Genomic DNA, 22,874 nt, shown 5'->3' on the forward strand with positions numbered 1-22,874 from the left:
TGCCACCATGTGGTGACATTCATTTGATTAACCAATGATTAATAATGGGGTTACTACAACAATAAATTAAAAAAATGACATTTTACTGACAGTTTTGTTTTGCATTCTTGATTTGATTTGTATTTGATATATTGTATAAGAAAAAAAAAATTCCCAGATTTTGACATCATTGGAGAGCGAGGTGAGTTGAGCTAGTTTTTTCTTGTGTTTAAAGTGAGCACACGACAGTAATGGGTTCTACTGAAATACGTATACATTTCAGGATGTGGTGCATCCTCGGGGATAATCCATTTGGATCTAAAGTAAACTGCTTTCAAAATATGGCTTTCCAAAAAAAAAGTGGTCTCTTGGCTCAACTTAACTACCCCACTAAAATACCCCACTCCCGCATTTTGAACTAAACTCCTCCAGCAGTTTAGAGCCAACACAATGCTTACAGTATAACCTCATATTATAACCTCCTAAAGCACACATGCGTGTTATTTATTTTATATGTTTTTTCATATATGTCTATGATTGTTCAGACAATAGAAGCACGAGTCCTTGAACAAAAATCACTTTGGACAGCAAAAAAAAATAGTTTTTTAACTTAAATGCAGTAACCATTTATTCAATCACTGGGTGAGTAAAACAGATAACTCTTCGTATATTTGTGGTCACATCACCAATTTTGTTTTAAGGTTGCCTAGAAACAAGGGTGGCTCAACTTTGGCCATGAGAGGACAATACAAAGAAGCCATTTAAACAGTTAAATGGGAAGACTTGGTTGAATTGAGTAACAGCATTAAAACTCTAGTTTCACTTCAAGTGTATGTATTTTTGCATATTTCCTCCATCATGTATCATTGTTCCCCTCACACACACACACACACACACACACACACACACACACACACACACACACACACTCAGGGTGGTGGTCTTTTGGGCACGCGCACACATGCGCAAAGCATCCACGCTGCAGCGCACAGCGACTGGCGACGCTTCCAGGCAACGCGTGCGTGCATTTTCAGCACCACCTTTCTTTCGTTCATCGCACCACAACATCGACGTGATGCCACCGCATATTTACGGCATGTGACGGCGAATATTTCACCGGAAAAGAACACCGAGAGGAGACAACTACAGCTATTAGTAAGTAAATGGCAATTACGCACACTTTTCATGTACTTGTGTTTTCATGTACTTGTTACGTGATAATGCCGAAATGACTAGAAGGAAAGACGCCAAGGTATAGGCTAACGGTGCTGGCTCTAATATCTAGCACATGCTTTCAAATAAGTTAATAGATCATTAATCATCACGCTCATATTTATGACTGCCATCGTTTCGTTCGTTTTCCCATGTGGCCGAAGATACACCTGTTATCATATCACATGCCAGCACAGGGGTCTGGACGGATGACGTCAGGGTTCTGGGTGAGTGACGTCATGTCGATCAACAGCCACAGACAGACTGACTGAGTTCTCACACAGTTCAGTTTGTCCTAAATTTTGTCTACGATGCTTCTGCTGAAATCTGAATTTAAAATAACCACAAAATGTCACACTTTCAGTGAAAATCCCAGCTGAAGTCATTTTTTGGTCATTTATTGTTTCCTGTATAAAATCATCCATCATAAGAATATACTGTGAAAAGATTGAAATCATAGTGAAATGAATGCTTGAATTTAAACTTTTATGCTTGTTATCTCATAATTAGATTTTGAGACTTTAGCCTGGATTTCACAGAGAGGGTCACAAAATGATGTAATGATGTGAAATCTTTGATTATGAGAATCTTGGCAAATCCGAGCAGAATTTGAGGCACTATTGGGTGGGCTTCAGAAATGTTATTGCATGAACATGTGCTAAATTAAACATGCAAATGGTGCAGCAGTCATGTCTTGTAAACGTATATTCCTCATAATAAATTGCACACACAGGCTTCTGTCAAGAGCTTCATCTTGGGGTCAGTTTAATTAGCACTATTATCATTAAACATTAGCATCTAAAAGACATTGATGACTAGTTCACCGAAAACATGCACAAGCCTGAAACCAGTAATCAATGCACTTATTAAAACCCCTTTGTGATCACCAGCTTGCAGTTTAGAGGTATTCTGCTTATTTTAGTGATTAACAAACTCCAGCCTTGTGCTTATAAGCAACAGTTGGCAAGAAAAAAGAACGTGACATTTCCTTATTTCCATGATATTCCACATTCTACAGAGCCTGAAACCTGGGTGCCCCATTCCCACAGATCTGAAAGCAGCTGCAAGCCCGGGAATGCAGGGTTTGATTCACTGGGAACAGATTACGTAAACGTGTTTTTGGTGAAAGGGTTTAACATGTCTTGGCACCAGCATAGTTGAGGCATTGCCATGGTTTCCTCTCATGAATCAGTTCCTGCCTCTGACAATAGAGACAGGCTGTGTGTTTCAGAAAGTGAGAGATAATTCTTCTGTGCAGAGAAATAAGGATGTTTACTGAGGCCTGGTTTGAGGCAAGTAGCAAATGTTGTTTTATTTTCTCATACTAGACAGATATAATACAATGCAACATTTGTTTATTTCTTTACAAAAGCCTCTGGTCTGTTCTTTTCTTATATTTGTGTTTGTATTTTATTCACCCATTGACTCATAGTATAAATGTATTATATTCTGTTGTGTTATTTATTCAGTTTTTCTTGTTGTTTCTGTTTGTTGTTGCACTTTGGAAAAAGAAAGTCATTCTTGTAAATGGAAATATTAGGACATATATATATATATACATATATATATATATATATATATATATATATATATATATATATATATATATATATACAATATATTATCCTGAAGTTTTTGATATACGTATCTTGGAAGTTCGATAAAACATAGTTGGCTCAATTAATTCATTAAATATTCAAAGGGGTAATTGAACGTGTAACATCATGTAAAAACGTGTTGTCTTTTATTGGAAATTGTAAAAAAAAAAAAATATTTATGAAACTTTGATAATCGCATTGATCTTTTAAACAACTGAGAAGTTAAGAGAAGTAAAAATCATCAGTTTATGCAAGTGCAGAACAGATTTATATTAACGTGCTTTGAAGCAATGAAGCTGTCAAAGTAGTGTGTGGACCTCTGTTCCTCTTAAATGCTGCCATGTATTGTATATGTTAATTGCAACTTTGCAAATCATTGAAATCTCTGACATCTGATTACAGATTTTGCTGAACCGCAAAAAATGCTTCTTTACAAATGACTCTTTATCATGTAGTAGGATATTTTCATGTCATAATGCTTCAGTTTACACGAATGAGGTTTCATTTATTTATTTTTATCTCTGTATTAATCATAAAGTAAAGAGGAGGGAGCGCAGAAGGAAGCATGCACATGGTCAGGCTGGTTGCTAGTCTTCTCACACAGCTGAAGTGATATATGTGTGTTTCGATGGAGTGAGCTCACTGTGTCGTGGACCGCAGACTGAGGTTCCTCTTGAGGATGTTTATGCACATTCACCATGCTGAATTATCAGCATTATAACAGCTGCAAAAGGAGTTCACTGACGGTCTATATTTTAAAAATACAATTCTTTCAAGCATTATGGCAAAAAAGTCTAAAAATGGATGTGTTTAGAGTAGCACAGAGAGATTGTCTGAGATGATCAGAAGCTGTAGTACTCAGCGGAGCATGAGAAAGGGCCTCGCTCGCTCATCATGGAGATGTTCGTGGGCTTCAAGGCAAATAGTCTGAGTAAACTCATAAAACACAAAATGACTAAATATACTGCTTATATACAGTGCTGCTTGAATGTTTGTTAACCCTTTAGAATTTTCTATATTTCTGCATAAATATGAGCCAAAACATAATCAGATTTCTCCTGAAAGTAGACAAAGAGAACCCAATCAAGCAAATGAGACAAAAATATATACTTTTTCCTTTATTCAACTTTGAAGCTGCAATATATATGTATATTATATATACACACACACACACACACACACATATATATATATATATATATAGACGTATAATACACTTATTTTATAGCAGGCTACATTTTAAAAATACAAAGCTAATATTTATTTATTTGAAGTTTCATTATAAAAGTGAAACACTGAACATGTGTGGTGAGGGTAGGCTTTGATACATTGGTTATGAAATATAAAAATCAATTATAATGACTAATTACCCTATGCTTTATATTAATGCAGTCAGTAAATGAAGCTTACAGAGTCGACTTTCTGTGTCATTTTTAATTGCATTCATCCAAGTGAGCATGTGACTTCATTGTTTTTCATCTCTTTTACAATCAGCTGTATTATGCATTTTATGCAATATTGGGTAAATATGCAAGAAAAATGTTCTCTCCGTTACAAATGTACCTTCAAGCATATTTTTGAAATTGCTAACAAATCGTGCTGAAAATAACTGGCTCAATTACACATTTCATGAATAAATATTAACCATATATTAACAGACCTAAGACCACTCCACTGATTAAAGAGGCGTTTGTTTGTTCAGTTATGAATCATAATGTAACACAAGAGCTAATATAGTGCTAAAAGACATCAGCGTTCATACAAACCATGTTTTGACCCGGAAAACCCTGTTTAGGGTTTCTTGTGACAAATGTAGGCAACACTTTATACAGTAGCAAATAATATTTATTAATATTTTATGTGGAGATTAGGTACAATGAATTTCCCCCACAGACTCAGAGTTCTGTGATATCCAAATCTCAAAAATTAACTGTTTTAGTAAAATGAGCCATTTAAAAAGTTGGATTTGTTGATTTAAAAAATGCATTGTTTAAAATAGCATTCATGTTGTGTCAAACCCGCTTCTGTGCCCTCACAGCTGGGTGTGTGTAGTTGAGCACAGCCATGCCTCTTGTGAAGAGGACCATCGAGCCCAAACACCTGTGCCGAGGTGCCCTGCCCGACGGGGTGACCAACGAGCTGGAATGTGTCACAAACACTGCACTGGCGACTATCATCAAACAGCTGGGAGGACTCAGTAGGTTCAGTTTTTCACTCCAGAATCACTGATGCACAGTCATTTTTCACTGATGCACAGTCATTTTTCAGCTTTGAGCATGATGGTTTTCTAGTACAGTACATTTTCTACATTTTTCACCAGCAAAATCCTTTACACAAAGACAGACAACTATTTTATGACAAATTGCTTGAGATGTTCTTAACTTATAAGTCTCTTGGGGAAAAAAATGTCTGCTAAATAAATAAATGTAGCCAACTCATTTTAACTCAAATAATTATTGTCATTTTAACGTGTTAATTTAACTAATTAGTGACAAATGTTTTGCAGGATAACAACAGGGGACAGTTGTTAACGTTATCAAGATTAATAAGCTACTACAACTTAATTTAAAAAATGAATAAATCCATTAATTGTATTAATTAATTGTAACGATATCAACCTTCATATTCATCCGGAAGAAGGAGGCGGGAACCGGCGGACAATCAACAACATTTTAATAACACAAAATAAACACAAAACAGCGCACCAGCCCCTCACGGACGACTGGTGCGCATAAAATAAAAACCAAAACACAACTAAAAACCCAGGCCTGGTCCTCTCTCGTCCTTCACTGTCGTCGCTCCAGTTTTATATTCTTCCATCTCCTCCATGGGCCTCGAGACCGGTGGGACGAACAGGTGCAGTTCATCTCCAATCACTCCCCCGGCCTCGCTCCCATGTCCCTCGGCCCCGCCCCACTCGTCACATACCCCCATCGCCCCTCGCAGGCCGGGGGGTACTCCCGAGACTGCGCTCTACTCCCCCCCCCCCCCTCCCTCCGGGGGGGCCGCTCCCGGGGACCTGCGGGAACCTGGGGGTAGGACAGGCGAGGCGAGAGAAAAGGAGATGGAAGGAGGAGCGACAGAGACGAGAGAGGGGAGAGAGGAAAAAAAAAAAAAAAATTCCGGTTCCCAGACGCACCGCTGCTCGGCCCTCCACCAGCTGGGCGATCTCCTCCGCGGTGCCTGGCGGTGGCACTGGACGGCCCTCGGCGGACGGCACGACACTCCTCCGCCGCCCGGTGGACGGCGACGGCTCCTCCGGTTTTGGGCAGCCGGCAGGAGTCCCCCGTTCCCTGCTCCTCCCCGTTCCGGCGGATGGCAGCAGGCTCCGGCCACCTGGCGAACGGCGCCGACTCCTCCGCTCCCTCACGGACGGCAGCCGTCTCTCCACATCGTGGGCGGCCGGTAGCGAGCTCGCCCGTCCCCGGCAACTCGCTCCAGCCCACCGCCTCGAGCGTCCATGGCGGCACACTCCTCGCCAGCTCGATGGCACCGCGGATTCACCACAGCGGCGAGGGATCTTCAGCAGCGCGTCCCTCCTTCTCCCGGGTTTCGGCACCACTGTAACGATATCAACCTTCATATTCATCCGGAAGAAGGAGGCGGGAACCGGCGGACAATCAACAACATTTTAATAACACAAAATAAACACAAAACAGCGCACCAGCCCCTCACGGACGACTGGTGCGCATAAAATAAAAACCAAAACACAACTAAAAACCCAGGCCTGGTCCTCTCTCGTCCTTCACTGTCGTCGCTCCAGTTTTATATCCTTCCATCTCCTCCATGGGCCTCGAGACCGGTGGGACGAACAGGTGCAGTTCATCTCCAATCACTCCCCCGGCCTCGCTCCCATGTCCCTCGGCCCCGCCCCACTCGTCACATTAATCAACTAAGAAATGTAAGTTTAAATTGTGCACAATATTAAGCAATAATTAACATTATGTCAGTGTAACTCATCAAAATATTTATTTATTTATTTTTATAATAACTAACCCCAACACACTGATAATTTTGATAATAATGTTGACATATTTTCAATATAGGAAGTTTTAGTTGATATGTGAGAACTAATATATTAAGATCAAAAGTTAAGTTACAAAAGATTGTGAAATGAAATTGTTGAAGATTTTAAAATGCACTGAGCACTTTATCTTTTTGCACTTTGCACCAAAAGGTGATTTCTAGCATCTCGGCTTGTAATTTTTTTGGGAAACAGCAAATTATTTTTAAATATTTAGTTTTTACTCTTTTTAGAAGAAGTTTCAAAAAGGAAGTACACTGTAAAAAAAATCATTATGTTATGTAAAAATAAAAACAAAGACTGGGGTACATTTCACAAGAAAACACTGTTTTAGTTTTTTTTTCTTAAAAATTATTTCAGTAACACTTTAGTTTAGGGAACAATTCTCATTAATAACTAGTTTATTAGCTTATTACATATTACTAGCATATTGGCTGTTTATTAGTACTCATAAAGCACATATCAATGTCTTATTCAGCATGAGCCTATTTTAGTTCTCTTAACCCAACCCAATACCTAAACTAACAACTACCTTACTATTACTAAACTATTAATAAGTAGCAGATCAGGAGTTTATAAAAAGTGAAAACTCTTAGTTAATACTGAATATGACTTCCTTATTCTAAAGTGTTACCATTATTTCAATGTGTTACATGTTGTTTCTTTGTAATTACTTATGAAACTAGCAATTTTAGACTTTCTACAACATTTATTCAGTGTAGGTAAAACAAGAAATAATCAGCATATTTCATGGTATCTCTAATTAAAAATGACATTGCACATCAGTTTTGCCTTATCATAGATAATGTGTTTATTGATTCAGGTCGACATGCGGAGGACATCTTCGGGGAGCTGTTTAACGAGGCCAACAGCTTCTACATGCGCATGAACAGTTTACAAGAGCGCGTCGACCTGCTGGCGGTGAAGGTCACACAACTGGACTCCACAGTGGAGGAGGGTGAGTAAGAATGAATGTGCATTAGCGAATACAGACCCACTGCTGACCTGATCTTTTGTGACACAGCCTGGAAATACACCAGAATGCAACCACAGGGCTGTTGAGAGGATTGGTGCTGGTACCCAGACTCATAATGTAGGTCTAGGGCCCTGTGAAATCTGTTATATTTTTTTCTCAAATTCTATTTTATTTTTTCCCAAATAGTTTTTTTTTTTTTTTATCTTAATTTTTCAGCTTTTAGTTTTTCTATATTTTTGTACTTTAATGGTTAATTAAATTTAAAAAAGAGATTAAAAAGCATGTCTAATTAATTGAAATGATGACTTTCAATCGATTTACAGGTTAACGATTTAACAACATCAGTTTAATAAAATTCAGTGCCTAATGAAATAAGCTGTTTTTTTCTCAAATTACATTTTATATTTACAAAATGTTGTGTTTTTTTTCCGTTTAGTGAAATAGTATAATTAAAATGCATGTCTAATTAATTGGATTCATCAACAAGCAACTTATTCTTTAATCATTTAATAATAGGGCTCTATGATTCTGTGTTGCGTATTTACATTTTTCTGATAAACAAATGAAGACATAAATGAAATTAAAATAAAAAACTTTCATTTTTAATAGAGTTCATCACAACAGAAGTTTACTGTTAAAATTGAAACATGCAGGAAAATGTTTTATTATTTCTTACAAAAATAATAATAATGGTATATTATTATTATTATTATTATTATTATTACATTAAGATGCACATTCTGTTGTTTAATAGTTATATATTTCTGTCACAATTTAAGTTTCAGGTTAAACAGAACTTTTATTTTGATGGGTTGCTGTGAATACCTTTAAGTTTCTGTGTGTGTTTGATATGAGGATAGTTTTTCTCATACGAAATGGTAAAATGCTCATGAAGTGATTTTTAGAGCATTCTGTATAATAACTAGAGCTGAGCAGATGAGGCACAGATGAGGCAGCTGCAGTAATTAGCAGTGTAGATGCAGTGCTGCATGTCCCACTGACGTCTAGACACTATCTGAGTTATTTAAGAGCACAGTGGAATAGTCTAGTTGAATAAGAGGCAGTTGACAAGGGTGCATAATTAATAGAGCGCTGCCTTCAAGTCCTTATGGGAAGTTCCTACGTAAATGCTGTATGATGTAATGTGCATCCATAATGTGCTTCACTGTCTGACTCTCTTCATTAACAGTACATAAAATGAATGAAACTTACTGTGAAGTTAACATTTACAATTGCAAAGTAATTACAAACAGAACCATGAGTCTCTAACTGATAGTGAAAGTTCTATCATTTCTAACATTCGTTCAGTTTCTGAACTATAGGAACACCTCAGGTGTGACCGATTGTCGAAGCACCAATAACACCACATCTGCCAACCATGGCAGACCAATCACTGCATTGATCAGGGAGTGCCGCCTTCCTGTAAATAAACCACTGTAAATAAACACAATACATTCCTAACATTTGTTGATTGACTTAACTTAGAGTGACATAACTAATGTGTCAAGGCGAGTTTTCTGTTTTAAGTTATCAATTTATTTTCCAAGTTTTTGGGTCGCTCACCACATACCAAAAAGCAGGAAAAGGAGAGCTCTCTATCACAGCACAACTCCATACTAATTGTCACGTTGTGGTGTGCTTAGCGTACACAGAGAGCACAGGTTTCATGGCCACTGTGAAAGAGCCAAAGATCCCCGGAGGAAAAGGTTGTCCTCCTCATCTGTGTGCTTGTGGAATGTGGATTTGTGCAAAGGATTCACATGGTCTCTGTATCTCCTGTTTGGGCGCTAAACACACTCAGGCAGCTCTGTCCAACCCCGAGGGCTGTCCTCATTGCATGACATTCTCGGTTAAAATCTAAGAGGGAAGTCTTCGTGTGGCAGTAGCTGGGAACTCGGACCCATGCCTCTCTGCTCAAACCAGAGAGGAACCGATAAATTGTCCGTCAGAGGCAACTGAGGCCGTCAGCTCGTGGGGAGAGATGATGGAGAGGTAGTCACCCTTCCTTCCCCTGCTGTTTGAAGATCTGTTCATGAGAGAGGAAGATGACGAGGACAAAGTATTGTCAACCATCATGCTATTCTTCCCCAGAATCAGTTGCGTCCACCTAGTGCAAAGGATGAGAGTTCACCCTCCCCTGTACAGATGGACATGGATCGACTCGAGGTCTGTCACAGGGCAGCTTGGTCTGTGTCCTCAACTCTATTTTTTACTACAATATTAATATTGATATTATATTAACAACTATATTTCAAACTACTGTATATCGATATAAACAGTATTGTCTCATACCGTATAGCTTATAAAAATATATTGATATTTCGTACAAACTCAACCGCCCAGCCCTAATACAGACTTCAATTCACTGTAAAACCTCCTGTGTTTAATGGAGTGGTAATTTCAGTGGCCCAAGGGGAAGCAGCTCAGGTTTTAGTTAAAGAAATATCATCTTTAATGAGAAAAAGAATGATTAGAGTGATTGCAATGAAAGACAGCCACAAAAGCTTCTATTCCCTTTATTTTGTGATTCCCAAAAGAGGGTGAGGTCTCCGTCCCATTTTGGATTTACAGGTCCTCAATAAACACCAGAAAATACAAATTCAAAATGCTTTTGCTCAGAACATTCTGTCAAAGTGTTCGTCAGGTTGATTGGTTCACCTCAGTGGACTTCCATGACGCATATTTTCACATAGATATTTTTCCCGCTCACAGAAAATATCTGAGGTTCGCTTATCAGGGCACAACATACGAGTATATGAAAATCCCCTTTGTCCTTGCTTTAGCTCCCAGGGTTTTCAGCAAATGTGTGGAAGGGGTGAACAGAGGGGTCCCAGTTTCATCATCTCTGGATGATCTGCTCATCTTCACACTATCCCCGTGGCATGCAGAGAGTGATATGTACACACTAGTGACGCATCTGGAGTGATTAGGTTTCAAGATAATATAGACAAAGAGTTTTCTAACTCCTTCACAGGAAATAGTCTAATTGGGTCTCAGGCTGAATTCAGTGATGTTTCGAGCTTTCCTATCAGAGGAATGCATCGAGACATTTCACAGCTGCCTCTCCTTTTTTAACAAGGGAGATTAATCAGCATTCGCTCCAATTTTGGTCTGGGCGGCATGGGATTCCCTCTAAGCACCCTTCCTGGACCCACGAGGACACCAGCATGCATGCACGGGGAGTGCCTCATCAAAAGTCACCAGCCCTGGCTATTTCAGTGCCCCTCCTCTCTCATGCACCCACTCCTGTCGGGAACTTGGCTGGCGAAGGGCGGCGATTAAGGGGCGAAGTGTTGATGATAATTATGGGGAGGCAGCTGACTCGTCACAGTATGTTCAGAGAACCCGCACACTTCGTAGTAGCAATCAGCTTTTGTCTTGTGGACTGACTCTTACAAAGAAAACAAAAAGAAAAAAATCTCCCGTCAATGCCTTTCTCTCTGGGTGGTGGAGGCTATCATGTTATGTTACAATAATAAGAATATAGAGCCCGCAATAGGACTAAGAGCACACTCTACTAGAGGTATGGCTACATCTTGGGCTCTGTTTAGAGGCATTTCTATTTAATAAATTTGCGCTGCTATGAGCTGGTCTTCTCCGCACACATTTGCTCATTTCTGTAGACTAGATGTGATAGAACCCTCTCTGTTTCGCTCAGTCCTGGGAGTGAGTAGTCAGGTTGTAGTTTTATTAAGGGGCAAATGTCTCATATTAAACTGTTTTCACCTCCGTCGGGAGCTATGATTCAGATCATAACCCACTCACAGCAATACAGGAGGTGTCTATATCCCATAGTGAGATACTGAACAAATGTTAGAAAGAGAACGTTAGGTTACTGATGTAACCCCCGATTCTCTGATAACATGAAGTGAGGTATCTCACAAACATTTCCCTCCTTGCCTGTTCTGCATGGAGCAGAGATATGCAGAGAATGAGGAAATGGCAGGTAGCTGTGGTTTATATACAGGGAGGCGGGACTCCCTGATCGCTGCAGGGATTGGTCTGACGTGGTTGGCAGACATGGTATTATTGAAGCTTCTATGATCGGTTCACATCTAAGGCATTCCCATATTGAGATACCTCATTTCTTGTTATCAGAATTGACCTCAGTAACCTAATGTTTCTGAGTATCATAATAGTTGATGATAATCAGGTGTGTATAACAACACTGGTGTAAAATAGATTAAGACATACTTTTTTGAGCATTAAATAATGGCACAATTACCAGTAAACAGACTACTGCAAACCTTAGTAAATCAGCTTGCACGATTCATTTATTAAATACTCTCTTCACATACATTTTGTGTCTAAAAAGGACACTCATACAAATGTCTATGCAATAAGGTCGGCCACAAAATAGCTGTGTTCACACCTTTACATCACTAATGTTTCACTGCACGTCTTTAGTAAATCCAAAGTGTAGTTTCTAATAACAAAAGAAGGTTTGCACTGGCGCAAGCTGTAAATCTGGCACTTCTGTCATTTCTAACAGGTTTGTGATAGTGTTTGATGATGTTTTCCGGGTCTGTTTGCTTGCTCTACAGTGTCCTTACAGGACATCAACATGCGGAAAGCATTCAAGAGTTCCACTATTCAGGACCAGCAGGTGGTGTCCAGAAACTCCATCCCGAACCCTGTCATGGAGATGTACCATCGCTGTGACAAACCACCTCCTCTCAACATCCTCACGCCATACAGGTCTGTATATGCTTCAGCAAGAAAAGTCACCCAGAAATGAAAATTTGCTGTTAATTTATTCACCCTCAGGTCATCAAAGATGTAGGTGACTTTTTTCTTGAGTCTGTTTTATGGTTCATGTAAAAAGGTGACCTGCTGAAGACTTGTTTATTCACTTTATATGCTTTTAGACATGTAAAACATACATGCATCATTATTGGGTGCTTTAATAATATAATTGCTTATATGTGTCGTAATTGCAAGATTAGGTAAACAAACTGGTGAATCAGTAATTTGAACCAGAATTGACTGTCTGAAAGAACATGTTAATGTAGTAAATAATGTTCAGTTTCTTGCACAGACCAATCATTTCACTCCATAAAACCCCAATATATCGTCAGTATGCAATTCAAATGCATACATCTTAAATTCAGAGACTAAAATAGTTTTTAAATTTCATTTAACCTTCATTAGAAAAAAATAGATGCGAAATCATTAGACATATGTTAAAAAGAGTTACTGTGTGCACATCCCACCTTCTGGCAGGTGCTGGACAAAGAAAGACTACTGAGGTGAAGAAATGTAATGTCCGCAACACTGCTAACTCCCATAATTTATTAAAAAACAAGCAACGTTTCGACCCTCAGGTCTTCATCAGGCTTAATATCAATGTGAAGTGAAATCACCTTTAAATAGACACAGGTGATCACCTTAATTAGACACACACAAATACAAGTCATGTGACAATTACAAGTCATAATAACCCCACTCATTACTCAGTTAAGGGAACAGTTGTATGGAGAAAACAATCAACATACATAGCCTACATGCAGAAACACAAATGCACTCATTGTAAGCATGGCTCGAACACAAATGTACTCATAAGAATGGCTTTATGTCAAAATCTTCATTAAGACCATAAGGAGATAATGTGTTTAAATAGTAAATCCAAAAAGTTTCCCGTTGGAGAAGCTTTTTACCATGATCACCTCCTCTAAACGGTTTGTTGACCTGCTCCACCCCAATATATCTAAGGGCGCTGACATTATGCCCAGCTAATTTAAAATGAGCAGCAACAGGACTACGTTCATCTCCTGTTCTGATGGTGCTTCTGTGCTCACTGATCCTAGTCCGTAGCGCTCTCGTTGTTTTACCAACATATGATAAGCCACATGGGCAACTGATTAAATAAATAACATGTGTGGTACTACATGTAATGGTGCCGCGAATAGATAGTGTCTTACCAGTGTGTGGATGATTAAAATTTTTACATTTATGCGTATAGGAGCACTGGGCACAACTTCCACATCTATAATTACCCTCTGGCATGTTAAAAAAAGGAGTTGTAAGTTGTGGACGTATATCATTCTTAACTAGATGGTCTTTTAAGTTAGAAGCACGCTTAAAAATAAGCTTAGGTTTTTCTGGGAAGACTCTGATTAGTTTGGGGTCCGAATCAATAATGTGCCAATGTTTGTAAACAGATTTTCTAAATTCTGATACAAGTGGAGAGTATTTTACACAGCATAAAGGAGACTTGTTTGGGGGTTTTGTGCGTTTATTTGATCGAAGGCACTCATCTTGCGTTGTCTGATCAAAACGTTTTTTTGCCGAATCCACCCAATCTTGTTTGTACCCTCTATTGAGGAAGCTTTTTGTCAAGTCCGCAGCCTGCTTTGAGTAAGATGTGTTATCGCTGCATATTCTGTGTACACGATTAAACTGACTTATTGGGAGACTTTTGACCAACGGCCTGGGATGAAAACTATCCCCATGCAATATAGTGTTGCGATCTGTAGGCTTGCGAAAAAGATCAGTTTTTAAGACCGTACCATCTTTATATATCTGGATATCCAGAAAACTGATGAGTTGTTTATCATATTCCAGAGTAAATTTTAAATGTTCATTACAAGAGTTCAAATACTCCTGAAAGTCATTTAATACATCCACTGTGCAATCAATAATCAGAAAAATATCGTCAATAAACCTCTTGTAAAATAAGATCTTAGAGTAAAATGGATTTCTCTGATGCAGCACAAATTGATTCTCAAAAAGACCCATAAATAAACAAGCATAATTAGGGGCCATTTTGCTTCCCATGGCAGTGCCTTTCTTTTGTTTCTTTTGTAGATTAAGCCAAACGATTTAATTTCTAAGTAGGCCTACAGTGTTTTGTTGTCTAACAGGGATGACAAAAGAGATGGGCTCAAATTCTATACCGATCCAGCCTACTTTTTTAACCTTTGGAAGGAAAAGATGCTGCAAGCCACAGAAAACAAGAGGAAGGAGAAACGACGGCAGAAGGTGTGTGTGTTTGTGTATGGCCAGAAACATGCATTATGTAAGTACACAGACTGCTTAAAGTATCAAATACATTGCAAGTGCATTCTTGCGTTATTGTGACGATAATAGACACATTATAAAACACAAGACCTGTCCTCAAACATGAAGGTTTAAATACACAAAATGGGATAAAAAGACACTGCAGAAAAGAGGAAATAGTAAACAAGAACGATAAGATACAAAACAGAACTTCAAACTAAAAGTGCAAACAACAAAAGACAATAAAATACATTACAGTATTTGTAAATGCAAGATATTTAAAGTATATTTGCAAATGATACACTATAGCACAATCAAATATACTTCAGTATATCTTCAGCACCACTTCCTTACAATTAAAGTGCATTAAGTACAAAATTCGTTGTTCCAGTTTAGCAGACTTTAAGTATACCATTTAAGTATACTAATATAATACAATTGCAGGGTATTTTTATTAAGTACATAAATATGTTAATGTATTTGAAGTAGGCAATTTCAGATACATTTAAATATATTTTTTATGACGGTAAATGCAATTTAGAGATTTACGCATTTATAATTTACAATTATAAATGTACAATTCTGAAAAATAAGTCATAATTCTGAGAAATAAAATCTTTGTGAGATATAAATAGTCACAGTTATATATATATATAATAACAATTCTGACTTTATTTTCTCACAATTTTGAGCTTATGTCTCACAATTCTGACTTTTCCTGCAACTTTGAGTTTAAATCTCGCAATTCATATTTTTTTCTTTACTTTATTGCTCAGAATTGCTTCTTTATATCTTACAAATCTGACGTGCAATTGTGAGTTTATATCTCAAATAGATATAAGACAGAATTGTGAGATGTAAACTCAAAAATTGCAATTAAAAAAAATCTGAACTGGAAAATAAAAAGGCGTAATTACCTTTTTTTTATGTTTTTATTTAGTGGCGGAAACTGGCTTCCATGATATATCAATTGCATTACACTAGATTTTTTGCCATTGACCAATATGTTTCAGATTTCTCTTAAAAGTGTGAAGTGGATTTATTATTTTTCACATCACAGCTCAGAATATTCTCTAGGGAAGGTATTGGGAATATTGCATGTTCTGGTAAAACATGGTAAGTTGGTAAAATAGATAATATGATGAAATAGTTGCATTTTTAAATGTTGGCTGCTAAAACAAAATTACTGATTAGACATAATATAGAGAGGATTGATTAAAATACAACAGAACTGTTGACATACCCAAGTGTAATTCTATATTGAACGATACAGAAAACATGATTGATTTTTGATGATCTGTTGTGAGATTGGTACTAAGTGTTTTGAAAATGTGGAATTTATTTGTGAAAATTTGCCCCAAAAAGATTTTTTTAAACTTATAGAAACATTTCCTTTTTTCTGCCTTAGCAAGAGCAAAAGCACATAGAGGATCCCACTCGCGGGGTAAAGAAAGTCCGTAAAGCTCATAACCGGCGTCAGGAGTGGAACATGATGGCGTACGATAAGGAGTTTCGTCCGGACACTCGACTAACACCGTCTCCTTACCATGGCATGTCCTCTGAGGGATCTCTGTCTCCAGATCGGTGAGTCTCGTGATCTCTATACTGTATGCTCAAACCACTTAAAGAAATAGTTCACCCAAAAATGAACTGTGCTTTGACACCTCTCATTATACCAACAATATTCATTTTTGTTGGTTAACTCAGTTAGAAATGGCTCTTTAAGGTAACAACCTAAAAAAAACTTTTTATTTAAGTGTTTTAGGAAACATAGTCATGGAAGTGTACTTTCTTTAGCTTCAAGTACAGATTTGTTCAAATATACTTTTTAAGATTTAAAGTACACTACAAGTGCACAATCAGCTCACTTCATTTTCACTCAGGAGTCAAAATTGCCATTAGTTTATCAGCAATTAAGCAAGCTAAATAATAGTAGCATATAAGCAGTTATCGTGAATCCTAACTCAAATTCAGCAGAAATTGCCATAAAACGACTCATTTTGTAAGTTCATGGGCACATGCAGTTAAAAAAATAAAGAAATTATGATTCATAGACAGTAGTTATATTTAACACACCCTTGAAAACAGTCAGCTTTAGTGTCATAAAAGTGAGATGAAAAACATCATTATGTAACTAGTGCACAAGTGGCCGGATTCATCTCATCCTTTTTTAGATTAAAATTAGAAATAAAAAATTTAATTATTAAAAACACGCATATTCATTTAAGTACGATGGCTGAGAGGGCTCAGTGCTCTGAAAATGAAAAAAAAAACATGCAAATAGAAACAAAAATCACTTGCTAATCAAGAAAACATCTTCATAAATTTGACAACACACGCGCTGCAAATACTCACACAAACAGCAACAAAGAAACAGCTTTCTGATGTGGTCTGTGCATATTTGCAGCACGTTTCTGTGTTTGGTTTTGTTGTGAGAATTTGCAGCATGTGTGTGTGTTGTCAAATTGATGAAGGATGTTTTCTAAATTTGCAGGGGTTTTTTCTATTTGCATATGGTTTTTTTTTCATTTGCAGCACGTTATGCTCTCTCAGCAACCATAGTTAAGTATTATAAAACACTGTTTTAAATTAAAACCTATTAGGAAATGCTTTCAATAATGCAGAGTCTTAAACTAGTAAAAAGCATTATATTTTGTTTTTGTTGCTCTGGGAACATGAGCATTTGTCATCATGAAATATTATTGTACCTAGCAAGCTTCAGTAAAACAGAAAAGCAGTTTTAATTAAATTATGTTCATTACTCGTTTTAAATAAAAAGAGTGGAGAAGCGAAGCGCTAGACACAAGTCCAACTCAATAAAATTCATACAATTCTGGCGGTGTGTAGACCCAAAAATAGCTGAAAGATCAAAAAACAGAGGCTTGGACATGGCACTGATGAAGTAAAGTGACCCGTACTCTGAATTCATGCTCTGCATTTAACCCATACAAGTGCACACACACAGTAGTGAACACACACACACCGTGAACACACCCAGAGCAGTTGGCAGCCATATTACTCATTTTAATGCATGACAACTAAATATACGTGAATGCATAAAGGGGATGACAATGACTCATACAATGTGGTTTTCTTCAAAAAGAAAAAAAAAGTACCTTTATGTTAATTTCAAATAAATAATTTAGGAATTTAGCCGATGTTAATCTATTCACTACCTATGTTCATAGAGTGTATGATCAGAAATGAATTTCAGTATAACTCATAACTATATGTGCATGCTGTGTGTCTGAATATTGTTCTTTGCTGTAAACAAGATCTGGCATGTCAGATGAACACTCGTACCCAGCGAGTCCCAGTCACCCGCAGGAAGCAGGTGCAGCAGGAGCTGATGGGAAGGACACAGGCCCCACACAGACTCAGTCCCTGGACCGAGCGTATCGGCCCCAAGCCTCTGCCACCACCGCTGCACCTCGACAGCACTCTCTAGGACGCGTTCAGACCCACCACGGACCCCCAGCGGCAGACTCGTCCCTCAACGGACCCCGGCCAACAGCTGCCAAAGAATACAGGCATGTCACTCCTCTGACTAAAGTTTCAGTATGTGTACTGTATATATACTTGAATAGTTCACCCAAAAATTTACATTTGCTAAAAATGTCCTCACTCTCAGCTCAGGCAGTCCAAGATAAGGATGAGTTTGTTTCTTCATCAGATTTGAAGAAATGTAGCATTGCATCAGTGTCTCATCAGTGGATGCTCTGCAGTGAATGGGTGCCGTCAGTCCAAGCAGCTGATAAAAGCATCACAATAATCGACAGCACTCCAGTCCATCAGTTAATGATTTTAACTTTAAACCATTGCTTCAGTATAAAATTCAAGTCGATCATATTGCTTTCTCCATTGAAAAAGTCTGAATCAGGAGTGAAATACGCACAGATCACGCACCGTTTACAACAGTTCAAAACAACTATGTTGGTAGATTTTGATGTGAAAGGACAACAGGGTTGTTGGATGGGTTTTTTTCACTGGTGCAATCATTGTTATGGATTGTGGACTCATATTTTAGCTAGAAGCAATAGTTTGAAGTTAAAAATATCTTGATCGATTGGTTTCTTACAAACAAAGTTTTTCGCTTCACAAGATATTAACTGATGGACTGGAGTGCTGTGGATTATTGTGATGTTTTCATCAGCTGTTTGGACTCTCATTCTGACGGCACCCATTCACTGCAAAGCATCCATTAGAGAACAAGTGATGTAATGCTACATTTCTACATATCTGTTCCCACGTAGAAACAAACTCATCTACATCTTGTATGGCCTGAGAGTGTGTACATTTTCATTTTTGGATGAACTATTCCTTTCAGTAGAGTATCTCAAGTAACATTGTGAAGTTAATTAACCCAAACCTTACAAGGGGATTAGGGATGTAGAAAATGGCCATGCAGAATATGTGCTTTATTATAAGTACTAATAAACAGCCAAAATGTTAATAATAGGCATGTTAATAAGAAACTAGTTAATAGTGAGAGTAATAGTGAGAGTTGCTAAAAAAAAAATGGAAGAAATTGTTTTATAAAGACTGATCTTTACTTGTGTGAACTGTTCTTTTGAGCAATGATGGGATGTGACGAATACTCTTTTGGTGCAAAATAGTTCCTTAAACATTTCTCCTTTGTAATCACTTCTCAGGGGCCATCAAATCCTGGAGCATTTTGTCCCGCCTGCCCCTCCTCCACCTCCTCCCCTCATTCCTTCCTCCCAGACCGCCTTTGACAGCACGTCTGGACCTCCGTCACTGGCTCCGGGGACAGTGGTCTCATTCTCACGGCCCTACATCCCATCTCCTCCCACAGCTCCTCCTTCAGCCTACACTGCTTCACCTTCACATGCTGTAATGGGCGGCCCGCCTTTGGCCCCGCCCCCTCCTCCACCAGGACCCCCCACCCACACCCCATCCCCATCCCGAATAATACACCCGTCTGGAGAGTCTACTCTTCCCAGGAAGGGCCAGGTGCCTCTCATCCCCATGAGTGATGCCCGGAGCGACCTGCTGGCCGCCATCCGCAGAGGTTAGTATGCACAGGACAGAACTCAGTGTTCAGAATATTCTGTTGAATGAAGCATGTTCCTTGTGCTGTTTTTATTAATTAGACTACTGAAGATTCAAGAAATAGCCTTAAAATAGGCCTTTTACACATTTACATGTATAATGTAAAAAGAGACGTGTATATATGTATATATATATATATATATATATATACTGGGGTGCACATAAGTGGTCTGGTTTAAGTTTATAAATAAAACATTAAAATAATTTAAATTAATAAAATAATAATTTTTATGTTAAAATAAAATAGTATTATCACACTTTATTATTTAGCTTATTATTTTAGTAAACAAAAAACTAAATAAACTGCAATAATATTATCACTATTATTATTATTATTATCATTATATAAATTTTTTATAGTTATATTTGATGGGTCACACCATGTATCACCATGTGAGGACCAAATCAAATCTCTAGGTTACAATATGTGAACCAGACTTAAAAACGTATGTGCACCCCTGTGTATGTATGTGTGTGTGTGTGTGTGTGTGTGTGTGTGTGTGTGTGTGTGTGTGTGTGTGTATATACACTTCCAGTCAAAAGTTTGGAATCATAAAGATTTTTTTAAAGTATTTTCTGTTCATCAAGGTTGTGTTTATTTGATCAAAATACAGTAAAAACTGAAATAAGGTGAAATATTATTACAGTTTAAAATAGCTGTTTGTATATATTGTAAAAATGTACTTTATTCCTGTGATCGAAGCTGAATTTTCAGCATCATTGCTCAAGAAACATTTACTATTGTTTTTGCTGCTTCATATTTTTTTTTATTCAAAATTTAAGTTCTTTTTTAATGAAAAAAGAGAATGCTTTTATTTAGCAAGGGTTCATTAAATTGATCAAAATTGACAGTAAAGACATTTTTATTGCTACAAATCATCAAGGAATCCTGGACAAATGTCACAGCTTCCACAGTAATATGAAGTAGCACAACGCATAAGACCACATCATTCTAATATGCTGATTTATTATCAGTGTTGGAAACAGTTGTGCTGCTTCATATTTTTTCGGAACGTTCAAAAGAATAGCATTTATTCAAAATATAATATTTTTCAGTGTATTTAAGGCTATTACTTTTTATCAAGGTAACACTTCTTCTTTTTAATGTTTTATTCATCAAAGAATCCTGTAAAAAGTATTTCAGGTTCCAAAAAAATATTAAGCGGCACATCTGTTTTAATAAATCAGCATATTAGAATGATTTCTGAAGACTGGAGTAATGATGCTAAAAATTCAACTGCGCATCACAGAAATAAATTATATTATACAATATATTGAATGCAGCCTCGAGGAGCAGGAAAGGCTTCTTAAAAATATTGAACTGTTGGCTCCTCCTCCAGGTTTCCAGCTTCGTAAGGTGCAAGAGCAGAGAGAACAGGAAGCCAAAAAAGAGCCAGTGGGTAACGATGTGGCCACCATCCTGTCCCGACGCATCGCTGTGGAGTACAGTGAATCAGACGAGGACTCTGAGCCGGAGGAGAACGAGTGGTCCGACTGAACCTGAGGAGGCGAGATCTGCAACCATAGTGCTGCTATTTTCCATTCCTGCACAGAGTACACACTCCTCATAAGATCAGAGGGACATCGGATGGGGCTAGCGAGGAGATCATGACAGAGAGGGAAGGAAACAGAATTAGTGCAATGCAAGGTGAAGGACACAGGGCAGGTGCAAAAATAAACAGATGACAAGAAAGTTTGGTGAGGTAAGCACAGGAACCGTTAGAATACAGTTTGTCTAATTATCATAATGTACATTCAACATGCTAGCATTTCTTTAAGAGTCACCAAGAAAATGCTTAATGAAAAGAAATCGTTCTATGTTTCTGATTATATATTTTGGTAGCTGTCCAGAGAATATAGAGAAATACTTATCCATCTTTTGTGGTACACGAAAATGATGGTCAACAGTGGTATTAGCACTTTAGCACTAATTTGATGTTACAGATCATTGCCACAGTGTTGTTACACACACAAATGTGTCGTGAAATCTCTGGCTTGCTTCACATGAGATGCCCTGAATACAGTATGGACAATCAGATCATCGCTGTCAAAGAATTTCTCCTTCAATACCACAACTCTCCATTATCCAAAACTTGTCACTTGTGGACAGTGTTGTGATGAATATTTATACCCCAGTTAAGCAGTGAGTAAATTTCTTGATGCTCTTGTTGTTTGCTTTTTTATTTCTCTATTTCACAATATGGCCAATAATTTATTACTGCTTTAACTGTTTACTAATCGTGTGTGTGTGTGTCAAATGAGGTGATGGAGTGCAAGGCGGTGTCGTCCGCTATTTTAGATTACTACAGTTTGTAACAATACTCTATAACTTACAAGTACTGTATCATTAATGTGTTTTACAATTTATTGTTGTATAGATTTTTGTAACACTGCTGAAAAGATGAAAAAGACAACCTTATGTTTAAGCTATCATGTTGTAGTAATATAGCCTGATATGCATGTATGAATAATAAATTAAATTAAAATAAATCTACTTAAATTTTTCATTTATTGAATTTTGCATTTTGCAACCATTTTTTATGATTTTTGATGCATTCAGTCAGAATTTGCTAAATTTGTCTTTACTCTTGTTGACAAAAATTCTGGTCAAAATTCTGTTGTCCCTCTCAATCCTTAAGCTCTACAAAAAAAATATTTTTTTCACCATTTTAAATTTTCTGGAAAACCTGCTTGTTCAAACTTCTCTTAAAAGGTTAGTTCATTTCACACAAAACTTGGTATCTGGAGACAAAAAAATAGCAAAATAATTTTCATACATCAAAACATTTGCAAAGATGTAAACCTATTAATTGGTCAAATTGACCTAAAGTATATCTGCCAAACACAATATTCAAACTTAAAGGATTAGTTCACTTCCAGAATAAAAATGTCCTGATTATTTATTCACAAATAAAAAATATAAAAATGGGACCAAAAATTATTTGACCTGACAATGTTTTGCCTAAATGTTTCTTATTTAATTGCTAATGCAACCTTTGGTAACACTTTAGAA

General features: G+C 37.5%; 1 protein-coding gene across 1 annotated transcript; it reads left to right on the plus strand.

Annotated features, from left to right (window-relative positions):
* Window positions 1-968: 968 nt before the first annotated feature.
* On the plus strand, window positions 969-22,109 carry si:ch73-362m14.4 (actin-binding protein WASF3). Its single transcript, XM_059542534.1, has 9 exons — window positions 969-1,134; window positions 4,828-4,986; window positions 7,637-7,771; window positions 12,334-12,487; window positions 14,653-14,770; window positions 16,197-16,372; window positions 18,064-18,318; window positions 19,441-19,820; window positions 21,202-22,109. Exons 2-9 carry the CDS (start codon window positions 4,854-4,856, stop codon window positions 21,357-21,359), a joined length of 1,509 nt encoding a protein of 502 aa, XP_059398517.1. The 5' UTR covers window positions 969-1,134; window positions 4,828-4,853; the 3' UTR covers window positions 21,360-22,109.
* The last annotated feature ends 765 nt before the right edge of the window (window positions 22,110-22,874 follow it).

The sequence above is a fragment of the Carassius carassius genome, chromosome 47 (assembly GCF_963082965.1).
Source record: "Carassius carassius chromosome 47, fCarCar2.1, whole genome shotgun sequence".
In the NCBI taxonomy this organism is placed as follows: Eukaryota; Metazoa; Chordata; class Actinopteri; order Cypriniformes; family Cyprinidae; genus Carassius; species Carassius carassius.